The following is a 23,202-nucleotide window of genomic DNA, read 5'->3' on the forward strand; positions in this document are numbered from 1 at the left end:
ATCACGAATGCTATGGAGATCCTGCTATGGAGATCCTCCTATTGGCAACGTGACAAGGATGTGTGATGTCACATGTGAACAACTTTCCCTTTGATCAACTATAAAATTCCAAAAAAATGTCTCTTTTTGCTTTTTCTTATGGTGATACAAACTCTTCATCCATGATGTTTTCTTTTAAAATCTGTATTACATGCTCTCCTATAGAAAGAACACATGATCTACTGATAGATGTGATAAAAGAGGCAGTTTTTAATAAGTGAAGTATATACTAAAGTAATGGGGAGAGTTGTTCACAAGTGACATCACACATCTTTCTCGCATTGCCAATTCGAGGTTCTCCATAACATTAGTGATCACAATATTCAAATGCTCATAACTTTCACATTATCTGTCTGATTTTTCTCAAACTTTCATTGATCTCTTTCTTTGATTTTTCTGTTTTTACACAAGCTATCTTGTTCTAAAGGTTTCATTCTCCTTTAACATAAAAAAATTAAATGCAACATACAGTGAAACAGGGGAATAATATACCCCATTCCAATTCATTACTAGATTATCATGCCCTATAACAGTTACAATGTAGAGCATATTAAATAAATATCAGTTTAATTGGACAAATTTATCGAATCTACATGACAATCTATTTTGAGTGGGTGCCCGATTTAAATCTAGTTCACGGGTGTTTTTTTTTTTCATTTTGATAACAGTGACCAATTCTCAAACATGGAATGTTCTTGAAAAAATCAAAATAATGTATATCTAGCATTGTTACTTTCTGATATTTATTCATTAAATTTAACTAAGTCGTAATAAATCGAAGTAAGAATTTTCACAAAGAATAACAGTTCCAAAAAAAATCTCTGTAACACAAATAAAAGTGAGTATTTAAAAAAAGAAGATATATGACATACAACATGATATCACAAAACAAAGAGAATTAATTTAATGCACTGAAAGTTTTTTTTTATTTCCTTTATTGAAATATTATTTCACACATTCAATGACATTTGATCAAATATGATAAAATCTAGGCACAAATCATAACAGAAATAAAACATCAAAACATTTTCCAGTGAATAAAGACGGATTTCCATTAACGCTTTCATCTCAGTGTCTCAAAATTCATAATTCGGTCTGGTAATCATAAACATGCAACAAGGATAAATCAAAATGTATAATAAAGTAAGAGAGAGAAGGGGGAGGGGGGGAGAAAATGAGCGAAATAGAACATAGAGTTCTGATAAAGATAGCTATAAATAATCACTGTGAGCTAAACAATTGTATTTTGCAAAGGCTGGACTAGTCTTCAAATGGACCTGAGTATCGTATTCATCACACAGATGGACCGGTCGGGGTGGCCATTAGCGCTTAGTCCAATACATGCCTTTCTGTGTAGAGAGCATGAACATGGATGTAAGCAGAAATAGTGAAATTACTCTTTATCATCATCGTTTTGGTGATTCTAATGCTTTCCTATTTGCAACAAACCACAATTCTTAGGTGCATAATAAACACCCATTTGCAATCATCCTGAGATAATTTTGAATACTATCAGGAACAAAGTTAATCTTTCAATGGAAAAGTATAATTGAAGCCTTTAAAGGTCAAGTCCACCCAGAAAAATGTTGATTTTAATAAATAGAGAAAAATCAGACAAGCACAATGCTGAAAATTTCATCAAAATTGGATGTAAAATGAGAAAGTTATGAAATTTCAAAGTTTCGCTTAATTTCACAAAACAGTTATATGCACATACCGGTTGGTATGCAAATGAGAGAACTGATGACATCACTCACTCACTATTTCTTTTGTATTTCATTATATGATATACAAAATATTCCAATTTTCTCTGCATTGTCCTGTGGAACAAAGTTTTATTTCTCCCTGGACATGTGGAATGACCATTGTTTAACATTTTATGGTTCAGTCAAGTTGGTCCTTATTGTCAAATCTGTAAAAATTGAAATATTGTATAATTCAAACAATAAAAAACAAAAGAAATAGTGAGTGACATCATTGATTCTCTCATTTGCATGTGACTAAATTGTGCATGTATATTTTGTGAAAAATAAGCGAAACTTTAAAATGTCATAACTTTCTTATTTTACATCCGATTTTGATGAAATTTCCAGCATTATGCTTGTCTGATTTTTCTCTATCAATTCAAATCAACCTTTTTCTGAGTTGGACTTGACCTTTAATAATCATACCCTGCATACTTCCAGTATAAAAAAAAGTGAATACATGAGCTTCATTAAAGATGCATCTAATCGAATCCAGTAACATCCAAATCATGCATTTATACTGGTAACAATAAAAGCGTTAAATCAAACTCAATTTCATTTCATATTCTGTCAGCAATAGTAACACCACGTTAAGCAAGTATGTTGTTCTAGTAATCTCATTTAACTTGTAATTACAAGTTAATAGCAGGAATTTATTCCTTGAAATACTTGTGCAGTGTAAAAGGCCTGCCGGGGCTAAAGTCAGGTTGATAATATCAAAGGCCCCTTTGGAAGCCCATAGAGAAGTTAAGTGGTGATATACAAGACATGAATACTTCTTTTATCACTGTTATTACAATGATTATAATAAATATCATAATTTCATGTTACAAGACATTGAGATTACCCGTTTGCCAGATGACTTGATGCCTTTCTCATTTCAAGAATCTGAATCGCATTCAAAGAAATATATCAGAAGAAACCTTAAGCGCTCAGATAACTAATACTGTATGAAAATTGAACCAAAAAAATGACTAAAAACAGAGATTGTATTTTCTTAGCATAAATACACATATCTAAGATATGTGAAATAAATTTGATCATAAAACATTAACCCTCATGCAACTTTAAAAGAAAGACAAATATAAGGAATACGTGAATTGAGGTTTCAAAACCACATCAGATCAATTTTAAAAAATATCTTCTACAAGATATAACTGTGATTGTATTGCTTTTATTTAGTTTTTCCTTTCTATTTGTGTTTTTTTTTTGGTATAAATATCAAAAGGTAAAATTATGCAAATTGAATGAGAACCTTTTGCACCATAAACACTACCAGGGGGGTGTTTCACAAAGATTTAAGTATGACTTAAATCGCACTTAAATCCCTACGCGTACATGATATGCAACGCGCAATCTTATTGATCAATACGCAGTAGTGCGCATCCTCTTGGCATGATCTGACCAATGCGGTCAAGCCTTTTATACCCAGCGCAACTATGCATTTAAGTGCGGCTCTAAGTCATACTTAAATCTTTGTGAAACACCCCCAGCACTATTTATCTGATGGAGGTGGTTTTGAAGATGGCATGTAGACAGATTTGAGACACTGGGTTGCATACTCTACATACTTCAACTGTCTACTTTCAACTTTCAACATGTATAGTTTAATTTTAGCTGAAATTTCTTGTCTTCCTATTTATTTTCCTTAAGCGCTTAGAGACATTCTTTGTGATAAGCGCTATATAAATGATGTTAATTATTATACATAATTAGCATTAGTTCTCATAAAATTACAAAGATTTCAGGCTCAAAATAATTCAGTGTTTACAAAAATATGTTATCATTTACTGTAAGTGTTACATGTAGGCACAATGTAAGCAATAGTAATTAATGGGCAATTCTAAAAAGCATGTATGCCCTACCCCCATGTGTTGAACCTTTCTGATGTGGTCTGTCACTACTTTTTAGTTCATATAAGAGATTGAAATGTTTTCACAATATCATGCTTTCAGCAGTCCAAGATGTGAAGAATGGAAAAAAATGTGGGTCAGACGAAAACAAAGGCTGATATTTAATATGGAATTGTCCTAATATAATTATCATCATTGCAACTTATATTCATGAAATCATGAAAACAAAAATTACAAACACAAACAAAAGTGCAAACATATACTCTTTGAGTTATTGCTTGTTGCATTCTAAAATCACACAATAATGTATTTCTTGGATTAAAGGGAGCAAAACTCAATGTGAGTTTATTTTATAATTTTTATAATTGATTGAAAAAGGTGAAAGATGAAACACTGTGGCACTTCAAATAAGACTAGATTGCAAGGTCTGATGCCATATTCACACGTATAAAACAGAGTCCAAACCAACCAAAGGTCCCACATACAGTGGGTCGGACATCCATATTTTATGAAGTTACCCATACGTTGTGGCAGGGCTGATAAAACCTCGTATTTAAAAAAAAAAAAAAATTAGAGCAGCTTAAAAAAGGCTGCATTTTAAAAATATAGCAATGGTGGCAGTCTCATATTGTCTGAAAACAGTCTCCTGATACCTGTGAAGAACTCTTTTGAGGCAAAAGAAGGTTGCTACCCATGTTATTACTCTATAAAGATCTATCTTATTCTGAGCTGTCATCAAAATATTTAAATTTTGAGATACAAGGGTTTATCGACCCAGCCACAACCTGTCATCTTCTAACCAGCATGTACCAAGGTCCTGTAGGGCGTTTAAAGGAACTTGTCAGCTCTGACAATGTCATTGATATCCTTGGTTTTGATTGGCTGAGAAGCTTTGGTCTCTAACTGTGACTATGGTAACAGTCAGTGCTGACAACTTTCTATAAACACCCCAAGTCTTCCAGACATGGACTGTTTTTAGAGTGCAATATAAGGGGCGCATTCCATGAAACAAAAATCAGTGACTTTCACTAGCTAATTCACTCTCATCAAATCAGATGAAGTCGTTTATAGTAGCTTATAACAAGAGTCTGTGAAAATCACTGACATTTTGTTTCGTGAAATGCTCCCAAGGAATGTATAATGAATAGATCTCTTTATTTGTTGTATTTGTAGAAACCCTCGCCCGTTTTCACACCGAGCTTGCCTTCTGCTACCAGCTCATTGATCATCTTGCTCGGTTTGAAGAGAGGCTCATCGGGGAAAGATTCGCTCCATCCTGCATTGGAAAAAATAGAAATAAAGAATTAAAAAAAAAAATTATGATCACTATGATACAATATTTTGATACTTACTGGTATTCTTATAATATATGCAAACTAGAATGAACTAAACGGATTCTCGACCTCACAGTCAAAATTTATGCATCTGCAACTGCCAGATGAAGAAATCATTGTACCTATCTTCTAAATTTTCAAATAATGACCTCTGTGATCTTTGACTTTGACCCCTAAATCAAACAGGGCCCCGTCTTACAAAGAGTTGCGATTGATCCGATTAACCACAACTATGGAATGCCAGCAACGTCAATATCTAATTGCACGTTTGTTCAAAATATTTTCTACATATGCTGTTTATTCATAGATTTTTTCATTGCTTTCTTGAAAAGGGTGCTTCTTTTTGCTTACAAAGGACATTGCACAAATTTCCTGTAGAAAAAAATATGACACTGATGAATTTCCGATAATTTGAGATTGATTGGATCAATCATTACTCTTTGTAAGATGGGGCTCAGATCATAATGCCTCTCACATAATGTACATATATGAGCTAAGTTTAAAGTTGAACCCTCGAACAACTCTTCAGTTATGAACAAGGTATTTTCAGTTTATACACTTATATAATGACCTATGTGACCTTGACCTTCGACATCATTTTTACTCGAATCCACTGTATATATTTCTAATTTTGTTATAAAAGGGGACATATATTCAACACTTATCTAATGCATAACGGTCTACAGGGGCGATTCAATGTGTGTTATAGCTCTTTGGGGATCAGTTCCCCTCTAATGGAAGTCTGACAATTACATTTTTAAACCATTTAGAGAGCAAAGATGGCTCAGTCGGTAAAGCGTCTGCCTGTCGAACCAAAGGTCGTGGGGTCGAGTCCTAACGGGCGGATGACTGAAGCCTGCATCGTGTGTTTAACTTTTCTCCCCTGTTCCATAGATGCAGGCTATGTTACAGTGGAAAACACTGACCCTCGTATAGGACGTTAAATGAAAGCCCCTTGTAGAGGAGAGTCATCACCTTTGCACGTTAAGAACCCGCTGCACTATTCGTATAAGAGCAGGGGGAAACCCCGGTGTAGTGGTCCACCTGCACTCCCCCAATCAGTTATATCGGGAGGAGAGACCTGCGGGCCATAGTAATTCAGTTCGCTTTTCGCCTCCCAGGCACAGGTAACACCAAACAAATAATAATAATTTCAATCAGTTTCATGTCAAATTTTCTTTTCCATCACAAATGAACATCCTCTTGAATATGTCTTTGATTCATTTGTTTCTCACCATCCAGAATAAACTTGATAACATCTACACCAACGTAGTCCACCAGCTCAAATGGTCCCATGGGATAACCTGCTCCAAGCTTCATACCAATGTCCACATCCCTCATGGTAGCATCACCTAGAAAAAAAAAAGAAAAAAAAATCCAATTAATGGAAAAATCTATGGGCTGGTTGACTTCCAAACTCCATTTTACATGGAGTGTTCCAGCCAGGTGGATTAGTCTTTGGACTTTGAAACAGAGGGTTGCAGCAGGTTCAAATCCCAGCCATGGCATGTTTTCTTTCAGCAAAATAAATTTACTCACAAAAGGCTTGCTGGGCTAAACCCAGAGTATTAATAATGCAAGGTCCATTTGGCAGCACATAGAGACGTTAGACAACATGATATGCACTTTACAAGAACTGATTATTATTATTATCAGATTTTTCATATCTTCTGTAAAAATATTGATGGACCTGTCATTATAAGGAGGCATTTTTGCATTTTTACTTTAATGTAAATGCAAGCGATCATACATGGAATATGATTAAAATGAGAAAAATGTACTAAAAAAGGACTTGTGTATTGTCTCTTTTTGCTAAGTGAAATGTGCAAATTCAGGTATAAAGATATGACAAGATACCCAGTAAGTGCAAAATCGTTACCCAAATTGGGCTACTAGACATTACTACATGCATGTTTTACTACCCACTCTACATCAACCATGGTTTGCATTAGCGCTTAGAGAAATCCTTTACTCACAATTTCTTCTCAAACTCCTAACCAGTTCTTATTAGTAGGGGATTAACCTTTGGACAGTAAATAAAATTCTTCCTTATCTACCACTTTTTGGATTGTATTGCTGCTTTTCATCAATTTTCTAGTTTGTCATGTAATACAAGTGCATGTTCTTCTATAAAATGGTACCCACTCCTCTTGACTCTGAATGTACCTGAATCACAGAAAATGAACTGAAAGGAAAGTAGGAGACTTCTTCATAATCATTTTCCTAATCAAACACAGGTTTGTTAACTTTGCAAAACTGCCTGGCACAGATTCAAAAGCTTTTTTGAAAAGAGCATTGTTGAACTGAAATTGAAATTAAAATTCAAACTTTATTTACCACTACTTTCATAAAAACATACAAGTCAAGAAATATGGAATATTTCAAATAAATTACATACATAAGTGAAAATATTTACCTGGTACAAGAAAAGTGGAAGGATCAAAGAAAAATTACAAAGAACTTATAAATTAATGATCCTGAAATTACACACTGATTTAACACATCACGCAGCAATTTTAGTCATCCTTTGACTTTTAAAGACTTTACACATTTCTGGAAGTTTGGTTAACTTGGGACTGGGAGAAATGGTATGCAGAGAGTCTCATTATAATCAGCATAGGAAATCCATGAGGGCAATGGGTGATTTTGCCCTCATGACAGCCCAAATAGCCTCTAAATTTCCCCAAAAATGCATGCTTTGGAGTGACCATTCTTTTTAGAGTCACCCCAAGATTATTATCACAAAAAATATTCAAGATTATTTAGAAAATCAGTATTCGAACTGTGGCAGAATAATATTTGCTTTTATTGCATAACTGCTAGTGCTTGTTTCCCCCTGAAAAGTAGCCCTTAAAATGAAAGAAATAGCCCCCAAAATTTCTGCAATCCCTCCATGTGGAAATAGAAGATAGCCCCTAAAAAATACAAATTATTTCCTTCCCTGACTACAATGCAGAGTTATATTAATTTGGTCTCTAAGCAGTTCATCCACATCTTAGGCCTGAATTCACAAAGGTTTTTTTTTAAACCATCATTTGAACCCATGGTTTATGTAGATTTCCTGTATAAATTACTAGTATGCTTATTTACCGCAAATATTAAAAAATGTCCAATGCGGATGTGCTTTTGTCAGTGCGCCAAATTGACGCCTGTTGCCATGGATAAGTACGCTATTTTATTCACGAGTCCACTGTTTTGAATTAATGAGCCCACTGTTAATACAGTGGACTCTTTACTAAAATAGCGTACTTAACTATGGCAAGAGGCATCAATTTGGTGTGCATCAGCATTGGACACTTTCAGTATACGCGGCATATTAAGCGTAATTTATACAGGAAATCTGCATAAACTATGGGTTCAACCGAAACCACCTTTGTGAATTCGGGCCATGGATATTAAAATACCACATGGGCTTAACCCATTTGGTCTAGTATCAATTTGTTATAATTATTGCTTGGTCAACACTACACTTGATCTAATACCAGCTAGTCTAATTCTCAATAAGCCTAATGTCCAGATGGTCTAATAACCACTTCGAAAACTATTAATCAATTTGCACTTTGCCAAATGAACATTTTATCATTTACATAGACAGATTTTAGACCAAGTAGATCATCAGACAAACTGGGAATGCCTAGCTGGAAATTAGACAAAACTGTAATAAAATAGCGTTTAGACCAAATAGTAGTCAAACTTATTGTAGATGAACAAGGATTAGACTATGTGGGATGGGCGACACGACATTCGCTTCTGCGACAATTGCTCCAGGCTTAATTTCGTCTAAGATGTACATGTAGGGTTAGGGTTGCAATAGGGTTTTATGTTAGGTTTAGGGTAGGGTATAGTGTTAAACCCAGGGTTGACGTTGGTCGTTTGATTAGTGTGTGGAATTTAGAGCGGAGAAATTGTCGCCATCTGGAGCAAAGGTCACGGAACCGTGGGATGAGACCAAGTGAGTCTTAGACCAAATGGCAATTTCCCTGACACAGCTGGGTTGGCCGATGATGAGGGTGGTGGTGTGAGGTCTTCTATCCTTAACAGTAAAAAATAAAAATATGACAGAGGATGGTTCAGAGTGCCACACCAACCCCTCCACAAGAATGTATACGTTGCTGCCTCAGGATTTCCTGACATAGCACCGTTAGATTCTACTCACCTCTTTCTACCATCCTTATTGCTTCACCCATGTATGGTACGAGCAACCTGTTCACAACAAAGCCTGGGGTATCCTAAATGGGGAAATATGAAAAGGGCATATTTTTCAATTCAATCCATTTATTTTCCACTTTCAAAATTATTTAAACACAAGTTATTCATACATACATGTACATTAATTACAAGTCATGTTCACATTACGTGTAAATTTAATTTCCGCAAAATCAAGTGGATTTTAAATAAACTGAAATGAAAAAGTAACTGAAGTACTAGTAGAATCTGCATAAAATTCCATTATTCAAACCAGGGGTATGTTTCACTAAGAATTATGTGACTTACAAATAAATTCCAAGTTGTGTGCCAAATGTAGTGTATCACTGCATTAGTCAAATCGTGCTCTATAGGGAACACCCACTATGGCATCTTCGTCAGATTATGCACTGAATACGGCGTGGATGTTGGTGGTTATTTAAGCATGAATTTTTGTGAAACTGAACCCATGATATCTTTAAAAACATAATGTTATTTACTTCCTCTCAGAATAATTTATCAAAAGCCAAACAGCTTTCTGTGGTCCCCCGAGATTCAACATAATGATGATGATAATAACAACAGCAACAACAACAATGATAATAATACTACCAATAATAATAATAATAAAATTAATAATGATAATAATGATAATAATAATAATAACAATAATAATCTGTTTTTGTATAGCGCTTAATACATCGGAATGACGTCGCTAAGCGCTTTAATACAGTTATATCATTACCCCAGACATCGGAAGCTGGCATGCATGCATACAACTTGTGCATTTAGACAGTAATTATCTGTAGTTCTCTCGTACTCTTCACGCTCCATGACCAAAATGATTTCCATTTTACAGTTAAATCAGTTTTGTAACACACATTAAGCAATCTAAGAACATTTCCCCACCTTATCATACATGATGATCGCATACTGGACCATGCTACTCAAAATGCCTTATTCCTGTAAACCAGAGGACTGATGGGTATGACTTATTATTGTTTCTCGAATCGTTATGCTTTTATTAAATCAACCTGTTAGGGTGAATTTCCTTCGGCAAGAAACTGATCCACAATGTGCTGCACTCAACCCAGGTGAGGTAAATGGGTACCGGTAGGAAGTAATTCCTTAAAAAGCTGTGTGCACTATGAACGCCTAGCTTAGCCGGGTAATATAGGAGCGCCTTGAGCACCTAACAAGGTGGATATGTGCGCAATATAAATACCCTATATTATTTCCCCTTTAAGGTGATTAGGTGAATAACATATGGTAGTTTTATAACGACTTCAGCAACCAGCAATTTTTTCAAAATCCCCACATACATATATATAGGGTGAATAAAAAAGCAATAAAAATATTTTTGTGACTTGAACAACCAGTACAATTTTCAATTCCTTGCATAAATGCATACAGTAAACGAATAAGCAATAAAATCATGGAAATACACTCTCCCTACTGTCCCCTCTCCAATCATAAGAGATATATAATATCATTTAGGAGGCAGTTTTGCAGGTTTTCTTTATCCTAGCAATGATCACATATGGAATATGATTAGATAGTGAAAAAAAGGAATGAAAATAATGATACCATTTCCATTAACTGTGTGATGTTCTTCCATATTAGCTGTTTAACTTAATGTAATCATTAAGCACTCTAATAATGTAATAAAAAGAACAAAATTGCAGCTTAAATAATATATGCAAATTGGTAACATTTGTTTCCACCTTGCTATCATCTCTCATTTAGACTGTTACATCTATATTTAATTTATTAGAATAAGAAAATCAATATAAAATTGATGATCATTGCCAATTTGAGGAGAAAAAGCAGATTAAGTTGATTTTATGTGGCATATAAAGTAAGGAAAAGAACTCACTCTGCATGTGATTGGTGTCTTGCCAACAGCTTTTGAGAAATCCATAAGGCTGTTATACGTCTCATCACTTGTATCGTTTATTCTCACCACCTACAGAAGAGAGAAAATAAGAAATGAAATTAGAAAAAGTTTTGAATGCTAAATGGTTTAAAGATCTTCTTCTGATCCTTCTCCTCCTCCTTCTTCTTCTTCAGCTTCTTCTTCTTCTTCTTCAGCTTCTTCTTCTTCTTCTTCTTCTTCTTCTGCTTCTTGTTCGTCTTTGTCTCCTTCCCCTTCCTCTTCTTCTTCTTCTCCTCCTGGATGTTTGCATTTAGAGCAAGTCAGCACTTAGTTGTTTGTTTTACATGGCTGCAAAAAAAAATTTCAGGTAAAATGGCCTGAAAATACCCCCTCCACTTGTCTGATGGGGGGGGGGGGCAAAACCAACAGGACTAAACAATTAGAATATACAAAGATAAATTACCTCAACTAGTTTCATCATGGATACTGGATTGAAGAAATGAAGTCCACCAAATCTGTCTTTTCTTGACGTTACACTGGCGATGTCTGAGATTTGTAATGATGATGTGTTGCTTGCAAAGATTGTGTTTCTGTACAGAATAAAGGCGAGATGAAAAGGATATTTTCATGCTATGGTAAAAACAACAATTGGAGTGAGACCGCCATGACAATATGATAATTTACTCATGTTACCAAATATGATGCTGATAATAAAGTAAGTTATAAAACGCCAAATTCACTCTGCACAGTGCTCAAGGCACATAAATATTGAAGGGATAAAATACATAGCCGTAGGTTCCAGATTTTGCAATATTCAACTGATATACAACATTGCACACCATCTTTTAATTCTAAAAGATACATTTCTATCACATTCTCTATTGATTTCTTATTCACTCCTACAGCATGAACATACTACATGTATTTTGTCAATATGCCCTCCTAATCCTTTTGAATGTCTTTAAAGAATACATAATATTTATATCAAGGGTTGGACCTAGTTACGATGGAAATGTGATTTTTTTATTTCATGAAACAGAGATTTCACTGGCTATTTGTTATAAGCTACTGATATCCTTGCATGTGATTGGCTCAGAACAAATTAGTCAGTAGAAATCATTGACAAGACGCTTCAGTGAAACACTCCCCTGGAGAAATTAATAACTACTTACGCTGGTGCTATTTTGTCTAACTTGCTGAAGAGGTCTTGTTTGATCTTGATGTTTTCAATGATGGCTTCTATCACAAGGTCTGCTGTGCCCACCGGGCCCTCCACATCGGTAACCATACTGATATTTCCCAAGATGGAGTTCACAAACTCTTTGCCGCCCTAGACAGAAGAGCAGGGAATTGTTAAAAAGGAATAAAATGGTACAATGCTGATAGATCTACAGCTGCTTTATATGTTTTCTGTTCCATCTAACCCTACATGGTCTAATGATAGTTTGTCTTCAACTAGTTTGTCTAATAAATATTTAGTCTGAACTGCTATTAGGCTAATTGCGACTAAGCCCATTTACCATTTTATCTATTTTCAAGTTAGGTTATGTCCATGGATCTCGTCTCATATCGACTTGATCTACCACCAATTAGTCTATGGCTAGCCGAACTGTTTATCAACCAACATTTCATTGACAAATTTAGCTTGAAACTTACGAGAATTCAAACACAAAGCCTATTTATTATTTTTGTAGAACAAACTGATTGATCCAATCATTTTTATAATGACATGCTGCAATTAATCCCTGAGCTTTATATTACAGGACAAAAAACACTTAAAAATGATACAGATAATGGTACTTCCTATATATAGAGAGAGAGAGAGAGAGAGAGAGAGAGCACAGAAAATGTCTTTTACCTGCAGCTGGAGTATGGTGCCTTTCAATTTAATAGAATTCTAATTTGTTTTAATTAAATTATGTATGTATGTTCCTAAATTGCAAAATGGCTCAACAGGAAAATATCTATTTGTGGTTGAGCTGGTGAATTAAGAAATAAAATCTTACATCTGGGTCTTCAGCGTATTTCTTTTTAGCGACACGGGCCAAGCTCTTCTGGATGTAGGCCTTGGAGTTGTCCAAGACATCTTGACTCAGATCCACAACAGTGACTGCATGTCCACTCTGTGCTGCTACCTGTTGAATGATAAGTTAACAATAAAGAAGAGTTTGAGAAAAGCAATGATAGTGATGACATTGCAAAAAGTGAAAAAAAAATTGTTCCACATGAGTGAAGAGCAATAAAAATCATATATTTTTCACAACACCACATCAACCAGTGCGCACGCGTTCCTTCAGCTCATCAGGCATCCAGAATCTCGCTTGAGATTGAATAAATGAAAATAAGGACCTGGTAGAGCCAGAAGAATAAAAAGGACAAGATTCAAGAACTTGACTCTTGAGGAGGAAGAAGGAAAAAATGTAAGAATTTAACGTTGAACTTTGTCTTTGAAAGACAAAATGAGGACTCAACTTCTCAAGAGCAAGACAAGTCAAGTCTGAGGAGGCATGCTAGGCAGAATGTAGACCAAAAGCTTCGGTCTCTGTTATGTTGTTGTTCCGCTGAACTCCGTTGGCTCCACTAACCAAATACAGAGACCGAAGTTCTAGCTCGATCTGTACAGGGACTCAATGGCCATATGTTTATGTATTAAGTTCGGATAAAACAGGGCAATGAAGTTGCGCGACAGCCGAAGTAAGTCACTGTTTTTTCCCCTTTTATTTTTAAGTTTATTTTTCCCCGTTTTGGTGCATTTCAGGCCAAAACGGAATAATAATCTTTATTTATTTTTGGTACAGTTCTTTTTATATATTTTTATGAAATAGAGACAAAAATCGATAAGCCCCGTCGGGGGATTTTGCATTGTTAACCCCCTAAAGGTGACTGCACGATAGCGAGCCGTCTGTGTACGAAGAAAAGAAAAAAAAAAAATGTAAAAAAAACTCCTCGAAACAGACGGCTGCCAGCTGTCTAGGCAGAATGCAGAAAAAACAGAAATAAGTAAAAAACTAAAACCATACCGAGAATTGAAGAGGGGAAGAAGGATGAAGAGGAGGAGGTGAAGAAAAAAGAAAATGAGAAGAAGTGAGAGAAGAAGTATAAAATGTTGATTTATTTTTTAAATGGGATTTACACACAAATTCCACACACAAAAGTGGTCATGTGGGACTACATAATCCGTTTTACCTGAGCAATACCGGCACCCATTTGACCTCCACCTATGATTGTGACATTCTTAATAGCTGCCATTCTTGCTGCAGATGTTACCATACTACGGGAGATTACTTTCGTTGCAAATGCCATCTTGAAGATGATGTTAAAAGAGTCGAAAATAGATGATTTCTGCTGTACTCAAGTCTCAAGTCGGTTATGCTACCACACGCTCGACGGTGTACGATGACTTGCATGCAGCAAATCAAGAAAGAAAATACAAAAACAAACAAACAGAGTGGGCGTGTCGGCCGCTCTCAAACTAAACAATTATTTTTGGGTTTGAATTGATTTGAATTTAACTAGTCTACTACAGCTTTACTGTATTGCTAACAGATCTATGTGTTTAAAGAGTAATGTACATTCGATTGCTTCTCCATTTAGTTTTTTTTTATTAACAAGATAGTGCCCCCTTCTTTTTGTTCACTTTACTTGTGTTCAGTTACCCCTTCTCTTTTACGTAGTGATTTGTTGCTTTGAAAGGGATTGGTATATTTTGCCTATCCAATTTGTTAAATTATTATTCTTTTCCCTTTATTGTTTGTTATTCATTTGGTGTGTAGTCCATCTCTCTCTCAAAAAGAACAAAAATCGACCATAATTATTTTCTCTATGCATCATCCAATAAGCAGACAAGCGATTAATTGCAAATTTATTTGTTAGACCTTTCTTTAATATATATGACTTCAAATTGAGAAGTATGCCTATAAAGGTTTCTATCAGGAAGCAGAAAATTACAACATTAGGGACATTTTATAAATTATAAAAGTGAAAATGTAGGATTCAAAATGCACAATAAGTTTGTGGATTCTTTTCAGGGACGGCGATCCGTGGGGGGGGGGGGGGGGGCTGGGGGCATTAAGTGCCCCTTGCCCCTTTCACCTGAGAAGAACCCGTTTTATGTGTGTGCAAGTGCCCCTTGCCTTCTTGTAAATGCCCTTTCTGGAATCAGTGCCCTTATTTACCCAAGAAAGGTGCCCCCACGAACGTCTTCTGTGCCCCTTGAGAAGGACCCGTTTTATATGTGAGCAAGTGCACCCTTGCCTTCTTGTAAGTGCCCTATCTGGAGTCAGTCCCAAGGACCTGGGAAGCGGGGGTGCTGCGTGTATTATTTTCCATAGGCAGCACCACTACGAAATCAGGTTCCCCCCTGTATTTTTTTAATATGTTATAATGTACATGATAATCACATCCGACAATCGCAAATCATTTACATAATCTTTCACATATTCCAATAACATCCCTCCTAAAACGCGACTCAATCAAGCTCCGGCACTCCGATACAGAAGTGGTCGCGCGCGATACGTGATAACCATAGTTTACACACTAATTGATAGCGGGGAGGGACATATGGGATATGGGCATATGTGGTTGGACTTGAAACTTCCAGGTTTTATGTCGAATCAGGTGTACGCGCGCCCGACCGCCCGTGTTTTGTACAAACAATTACAAGTCAGACAATAGAAATCAAATTTCACAGCATTTTTCGCCCTGCCCCATGGCCATAGGAAGCAGGGATGCTGGGGGTGAAGCACCCCCAAAATTTGGGGGTCCTGCATGTGTTATTTTCCATAGGCAGCACCTCCTGAAAAGCTAGTGGTAGGTATGATAAATGACAGAAATGTAATGAAAATAGAACCCCCCCCCCTTCAGAATTTTCCGACACAGTACTTGAAATATTGTTTAAATTCACCCTTTTTCACATCGAAATATCAATTATTTTCTGCTCGCGCTTCGCGCTCGCATTATTGATTTTATTTAAAAAAATGCATTAAAAATGCCCAGATACTAGGTCTTACTCTAAACACACGCACGCATGTTTATTCAGATACGCAGCTTGTTTTGGGGGTAGTCCGGGCTGAAAATATTTTTATCAAATACATTTTATCTAAATAAATAAATTTTATGAAAATCTGATAACAAATAGTTAAGAACTTTATTTAATTCTAAAGGTTAGCAATATTTTATGAAAATGGTGGTATGCATGTCGTCATAAATATTTGATAGGTGGGTTGGCATGGGCGAAAATCTGTCCCCAAAGGTAAGGGAATCAGGGTCTGGAAAATTGACAAGCCCAGAAAAAAAAAGGTTTTCACCCAAAATGTAAGGTCATTTAGTCCAAAATACTTGTATTATTTCGATTGTGAAGTGATGCATTTTTCTCCTTCATGAAAGACCAAAAATAGTAGGGGGACATTTGATATTGTGTCCCCAGTGGCGTAACTACGGGGGGGGGGGCATGGGGGGGCACGTGCCCCCCAATCGGCTGGCAAAAAAAAAAAAAAAAAAAAAAAAAACGGGAGAAAAGGGAGAAGAAAGAAACGTAGTGGGAAAGAAGAATTTATTGTACATTATAATGTTATATTATATTATATGTTGTGTTATATTACATAAGAATTATTTTTTTTCTTCATAACTTTATGAAACATTATGTGCTCAGGGCCTATTTGTTCATTATTCCTGGTACTAGCATTGTCTGTTTAACGAGATATACATGTACAATCATGTTGTACCAAAACGTCCTGTTTTCAAGTCAATATGCACCAAATATATATCATCGCACTTCGAGTTATTATTGTTTTATGTAGTGACATATGCTTCTTTTCATGACTACTTAAAGTGATAGCCCCATTTTAAGGTATGTATATAAAAAAAAATCCTTGTTCGTGTTCGTGCTTACGTTCGAATTAGTGGATTGATGAGATTTGTCTGCTCTTCATGTGTTTGAATGTGATTCTAACAAAATCAGCAATCGCTTGGCACTCGCATTGGATGACTATGGTGAGATATGCATACTCTTAATGGATTCAAAAAAAGAAATAGTCCTTAAAATGTCCCTGTTTGGGGTCAATATATACAAAATTTTCAGCTCGCGCTTCGCGCTCGCATCATTTTGTACGTGAAGTACGTATGGTCTTCGTAAATTCCTACAAACAAGCCTTAGAATGCTTCTCTTCAGGTCTGAATTTCCTAAATTTTTAGCTCGCACTTCGCGCTCACAATATTTGATTAGTGAGATGCGTATTTTAATCATGATTACAATGACTACAAAAGGTTTTCATGTTTTCTAACAAAATCAGCAAGCGCTTGGCACTCAAATTAGATGAGTATGGTGAGATATGTATTCTCTTATTTGATTTCTAAAAAATAGTCCTTAAACTGTCTCTGTTTGGGGTCAATAAATACAAAAATTTCAGCTCGCGCTTCGCGCTCGCATTGTTTGTTTAGCGAGACAGATACGTATTTTTTATTTTTTATTTAATAGCTTATTTTGACCCTCTTTAGGTATGAATTTCAAAAATTTTCAGCTCGCGCTTCGCGCTCGCATCATTTGATCAGTGAGATACATTACATATCCGTTCAATGGCACAGTCCTTAAAATGTCTCTATATAAGGTCAATAGGCCTATACCTGGTAATTGAGCGCGCTCACTGAGCGACTCAAAATTTTTGCTGGTGCCCCCCCAATGCCGTGACCCACGGTACGCCACTGTGTGTCCCCCTACTATTTTTGGTAAGGGGGACACGTCCCCCTGTCCCCTCTGGGATTTCCGCCCATGTGGGTTGAAGATGACACAATCCCACTATTCTGTTTCCTGTTTTATTACATGGAATCAAAATTGTTTCATTTTTTTCATACCAGTGTGAATGATATGTCTCCCTTATAATGAAATAATTTGCAGCAAAGAATATCTAATGGACTAAGTCAGTTGTCAATTCAACTGTTCTTTATTCTTGAAGGGAAAATATTGAATAAACCTAATTCTATATAATTAAATACAAAAGAACAAGTGGGGATATGACATAAGTTTGCTCATTGAATATTAATGAAGACATGCTTAAAACTGTTTCATCGGAATAATGCTAATCTTTAAAATGCAATAACTTCGATTTCCTTGTCGGATTTTGATCAAATCTTTATTCTTATGTTCGTCTGATTTTTCCTGTTCTGTTCAAACCATTTAACATTCAGTGCGGAGTTTCAGATCAGAATATAAAAAAATGTCTGCTCGCGCTTCGCGCTCACGTTATTAATGTAAGAATATATCCAATTACCCATCATTTTCTTGACTTACAAAACATGAATAGAATTTTCCGTTTATAGGTCTGAAATCTCGCATCAATTGTATGGTTATATACATATCCTGTTCATGATTAGAAAAGCGCTTAAGATGTCCCGCTTTTAGGTCTCAAATCTCATTTTTATTTCCGCTCGCGCTTCGCGCTCGCATCAATTGTATAATTATATACCTATCCTCTTCATAATTAGAAAAGTGCTTAGAATGTCTTGTTTTTTGGTCTAAAATCTCAATTTTGTTTCCGCTCGCGCATTGTATAATTATATACCTATCCTCGTCATGATTAGAAAGGTGCTTAGAATGTCTCGTTTTTTGGTCTTAAATATCAATTTTGTTTCCGCACGCGCTTCGCGCTCGCATCAATTGTATAGTTATATAATATCCTGTTCATGATTAGAAAAGTGCTTAAGATGTCCCGCTTTTAGGTCTGAAATCTCATTTTTATTTCCGCTCGCGCTTCGCGCTTGCATCAATTGTATAGTTAAATACCTATCCTCTTCATAATTAGAAAAGTGCTTAGAATGTCTCGTTTTTTGGTCTGAAATCTCAATTTTGTTTCCGCTCGCGCTCGCATCAATTGTATAGTTATATACCTATCCTCTTCATAATTAGAAAAGTGCTTAAAATGTCTCGTTTTTTGGTCTGAAATCTCAATTTTGTTTCCGCTCGCGCTTCGCGCTCGCATCAATTGTATAATTATATACCTATCCTGTTCATGATTACAAAAAGTGCTTAGGATATCCAGTATTTAGGTCGGAATGTCAAATTTTTCAGCTCGCGCTTCGCGCTCTCATTTTTTGATTGTTGATATATGTATCGTCTTAATGGGTAACAAAGCGCGAGCAGAAAAAATTTTGATATTGTGATCTGAAACTGGATAATGATTTAAATAGAGAACAAGTTGAGTATTTGAATAAACTGCGCGCGCGTGTTTCATATTTAGACCTAAAATCTAGGCATTCTAAATACATCTTTAATCACGAAAATCATGAAACTTTGATATTCCGATCTGAAAAAAGAGTCAATTACAGCTTTATATTTCAAGCACTTTGTAGGAAAATTGTCTGGTGGATATGGATCGCACTTAAAAAAAAGAGCTAAAATTTTCATTATTATTACTTTGAGTTTTGACATAGGACCGCGGGACATCCTTACAACATATCATGAAAATGATGACTATCTTCCTATTCCTCTAGCTAAGCGCGAGATGAAACAAAAGGGACAATTTAATTATTAAATTAATATCATATTTATGTATTTATTAATGCCTAATTAGGGCGCGAAATCTGATGATATTATGGCATAAAAACTGGACATTTTACTTTTGTAATTATGAATAGGATGCATCAGTTGATATATTTTTAACCATTAATGCGAGCGCAAATCGCGAGCTAACATTTTTGATAAACTGTCATGAAAAGGGGATTTTAAGTAGTTTGTTGTATAATCAATATTGAAACATACATAACTCGCCAATCAAAATGCCAGCGTGCAGCGCTAGCTGATACGTCTTGACAATCAGACCTGAAAGAGGGATATTTTGAAAACTTTATGGAATACACGAAAATAACAGATACCTGATAAATCAAAATTTGCGAGCACGCAGCGCAAGCAGCAAATGTTGATAAAATTATTCAGACCATAAAACTGACATTTTTACAGAGCACTTTTAAAAAATCAATTTGTAAATCACACAAAATAATGATCGATTTCCGAGTTGAAATATGTTTTGTATATTGACTTCCAAACTTGATATTTGAGCTCCATATTGAACAAGATATGTAAATCACCTAACAGGTAATGCGAGCGCGAAGAGGGAGCGAAAATGTTATATAGAGGCACGAAAGATTCTTTTAAAACAGCCTGTGTTTTGCCACTTTTGAAAAAACCAAGCCTGGAAACTAATGATTTCAAGAACTACAGACCTATTGCTAATTTGCCATTTCTTAGTAAAGTTCTTGAAAGAATTGTTGCTGCTCAGCTCCGAACTCACCTTGATGAAAAAGGGCTGTTTCCACCAAATCAGTCAGCTTATCGCCACTTTCATTCTACTGAAACGGCCCTGTTAAAGGTTCAGAATGATCTTCTGCTTGCTGTGGATAAAGGACAAGAGGCTGTTCTTATCCTTTTGGATTACTCAGCTGCGTTTGACACGCTGGACCATGGTGTTCTTCTTCAACGTTTGGAACATGATTACGGCTTCAGTGGAACTGTTCTTCTTTGGTTGGAATCCTACCTTGCCGGACGAAGCCATAAGGTTGTCGTGAATGGTTCATTTTCTAAACCCTTTTCTCTGCCCTATGGTGTCCCGCAAGCAGCGGCGTAACAGGGGTCGGTGGCCAGGGGGGGGGGGGGGGGCAAGACCCAAAAATTTCCCGGTCATATCATGGAACTGGCAATGGCGTCATAAGGCAAAAATTTTGAGGGGGCGATATGGCGTATCGGGCAAATATATATATATATAAAAGCGAGCGAGCAAAATTTCTTGACATTTTTATTGCAAAAATCAAATTTTGTGATAGATTTTGACATAATGTTAAAAAGATGATATCATATTCACCCTCCTCTCTTTCCTTTTTTCTCTCTTTTTTGTACGCCACGGTGAACAGGATTTTTGCTATGATTGTGAGCATCAGGGCGAAGCTCTATATGCTCGAGGGGGCCGAGTATGGCGCTTCTGGCAAGAAGTAGCTTAATATAGGTCCCGAGCGAGCGAAGCGAGCGAGATAAAAAAAAATCACCTTTTCATGAAAATCTAACATGAAGATAGATTTTAACGTGATATTCAGAAAAATATGATACACTTTCCTTTCTTTCCTCATTTTTTTTGTTTGGTTGTAGAACTTTTGTGGGACATGGTTTAAACTCATCCATATAACAGTGCTTTATGGGTGGGGTCCAGGGCAGAGCCCCGGAACCTCTTGATATCAAAGCCATTTTAAACCTTACAGATGGCCACTTATTTTAATCAAATTGCGTATATTTATATAGCTAAAACACAACGCATAAATTCAATGCAGTTGTGTCTCGTATTCATCCAAATATTGTGAGGGGCACACCATAGCAAATATGGGAAAATTTGTAAAAAGTCGCCAGCGAGCGAAGCGAGCCAGAAATAAAATGGCCTGTTAAAATCAAATTCTAATTATGTGATAGATTTTTACATTATTATAGCAAATATCATGTCATATATTTTTTTCATTCATCTCATTTCGCTGCCTCCTTTATTTTCTTTTATTTCCCCTTGGCTGTGGAACCACCCCCCGGTACGCCAGTGCTTCAACGTACAGCTTAATGCAGGAAGGGTCCATATAGGGGCCCGTTATAGAACCCATTAAAGGTTGCAGATGAAGAGCCCCCACTGCACGGGGTCTTGACTCTTGGACAGAGCCTTTGGTGATTTAGCAAGTTTATGATAGACTTTCATACGACATTATGCTATATACCATCCATTTTTCTTCCCGCTCGTTATCTCAATCCTCAGCAGCCCGGTATAGTGTACGTTATCTTGTCCCTCTTCTTTATTTTCCAATTTAGATTTTGGCTAATTCCATTCTGCCTTTATTTCCCGCTTTTGTTTGCCTTTTTGTCATCTTTAATTTATTTCCCTGTCTTACTAATCATGATAATGTATTTGTATATCGGGGCGAATTGTTCTTTCTCACTTGTTCTTTTTTCCTTCCTTTTCCCGTTATCTTTCCGTTTTCCCTTTTTTATGTTTTTTCTTAGTTTTCTTTTCCCTTTTCCTTTCCCTTTCCCTTTCCCCTTTTTTCTTTCCTTTCCCTTTCCCTTTCTTCCCCTTATTTTTTCTTTTTCCCGTTTTTTTTTATTTTCCCGGTGAGCTCTGCCAGGGGGGGGGGGGGGCAAACTGCCCCCCCCTGCCCCCGCCTGTTACGCCACTGCCCGCAAGGCTCCGTTATCGGACCCCTCTTGTATATCCTATATACTGGTCCTTTAGGAAGGATTATCAACTCTCATACAGGTATCCAGTATACTACCTATGCTGATGATACTCAGATATATCTCACCATGAAGCCAGCAGATCGAGGAGTTGCTGTTCAAAGACTGTCTGCCTGTATTGCTGATATCGAGCGTTGGTCATTCGACAACAAGGTTCAGCTCAATGAACTAAAAACTGAGATGCTGCATGTTTTCTCTAGGTTTAGGAGTTCAGGTCATTTACCTTGTTTAGATTTTCTCGCTGGAAATATCAGTGGTTCAGATACTGTAAGGGATCTTGGAGTTATTATTGATAACAACTTGACCCTTAACCAGCATATCAGAAATGTTTGTCGTTGTGCATCATGGGGTATTTGTAAGATAGGGAAGTTAAGAAAGTATCTTGATAAATCATCTACTGAACGTATAGTACATGCCTTTGTATCATCCCATTTAGATTATTGTAATGCTTTACTTGCTGGTTTACCTCAATCTAGTATAGCCCCCCTTCAAAGAATTCAAAATACTGCAGCTAGATTGGTAACCCTCACTAAGAAATTTGAACATATCACCCCTATTCTCTACTCCCTCCATTGGCTTCAGGTTCATAATAGAATTATTTTCAAGCTCCTTCTCCTTGTCTATAAAATCATCCATGGTCTCGCCCCATCCTACCTTCAAAATCTTATCTCTCTCTGTCACTCATCCTCTGCAACTCAACGTCTCCGATCTTCTTCTACTGCTCACCTTCGACTATCTCTAGGACCCCGCACTTTTACCCGTTATGGCGATCGTGCTTTTTCTGCTCTTGCCCCTAAACTCTGGAACAATCTCCCCATCTCCATCCGTAATGCATCCACTGTCGAATCTTTCAAAACACTCCTCAAATCTTACCTCATTAAGCAGTCCTCTCAATTCCATATCCTGTTCTCTTTCACTGTAT

General features: G+C 36.3%; 1 protein-coding gene across 2 annotated transcripts; it reads right to left on the reverse strand.

Moving 5' to 3' along the window:
- Positions 1–941: 941 nt before the first annotated feature.
- Positions 942–14,441, reverse strand: LOC129281541 (hydroxyacyl-coenzyme A dehydrogenase, mitochondrial-like). Of its 2 annotated transcripts, XR_010296450.1 has the most exons (9): positions 14,219–14,427; positions 13,039–13,167; positions 12,205–12,362; positions 11,496–11,622; positions 11,033–11,122; positions 9,128–9,200; positions 6,207–6,323; positions 4,420–4,913; positions 3,576–4,173 (listed from the first exon to the last, which is right to left on the reverse strand). XR_010296450.1 is itself a non-coding variant. In XM_064113020.1 (8 exons), the coding sequence occupies exons 1-8, from the start codon at positions 14,333–14,335 to the stop codon at positions 4,792–4,794; spliced, it is 933 nt and encodes a 310-aa protein (XP_063969090.1). In that variant the 5' UTR covers positions 14,336–14,441; the 3' UTR covers positions 942–4,791. The 2 variants fall into 2 exon arrangements, 1 of the variants encoding a protein (XP_063969090.1); XM_064113020.1 differs by having other exon boundaries at positions 942–4,913; positions 14,219–14,441.
- Positions 14,442–23,202: the final 8,761 nt, after the last annotated feature.

The sequence above is a fragment of the Lytechinus pictus genome, chromosome 18, assembly GCF_037042905.1.
Source record: "Lytechinus pictus isolate F3 Inbred chromosome 18, Lp3.0, whole genome shotgun sequence".
Taxonomy (NCBI): Eukaryota; Metazoa; Echinodermata; class Echinoidea; order Temnopleuroida; family Toxopneustidae; genus Lytechinus; species Lytechinus pictus.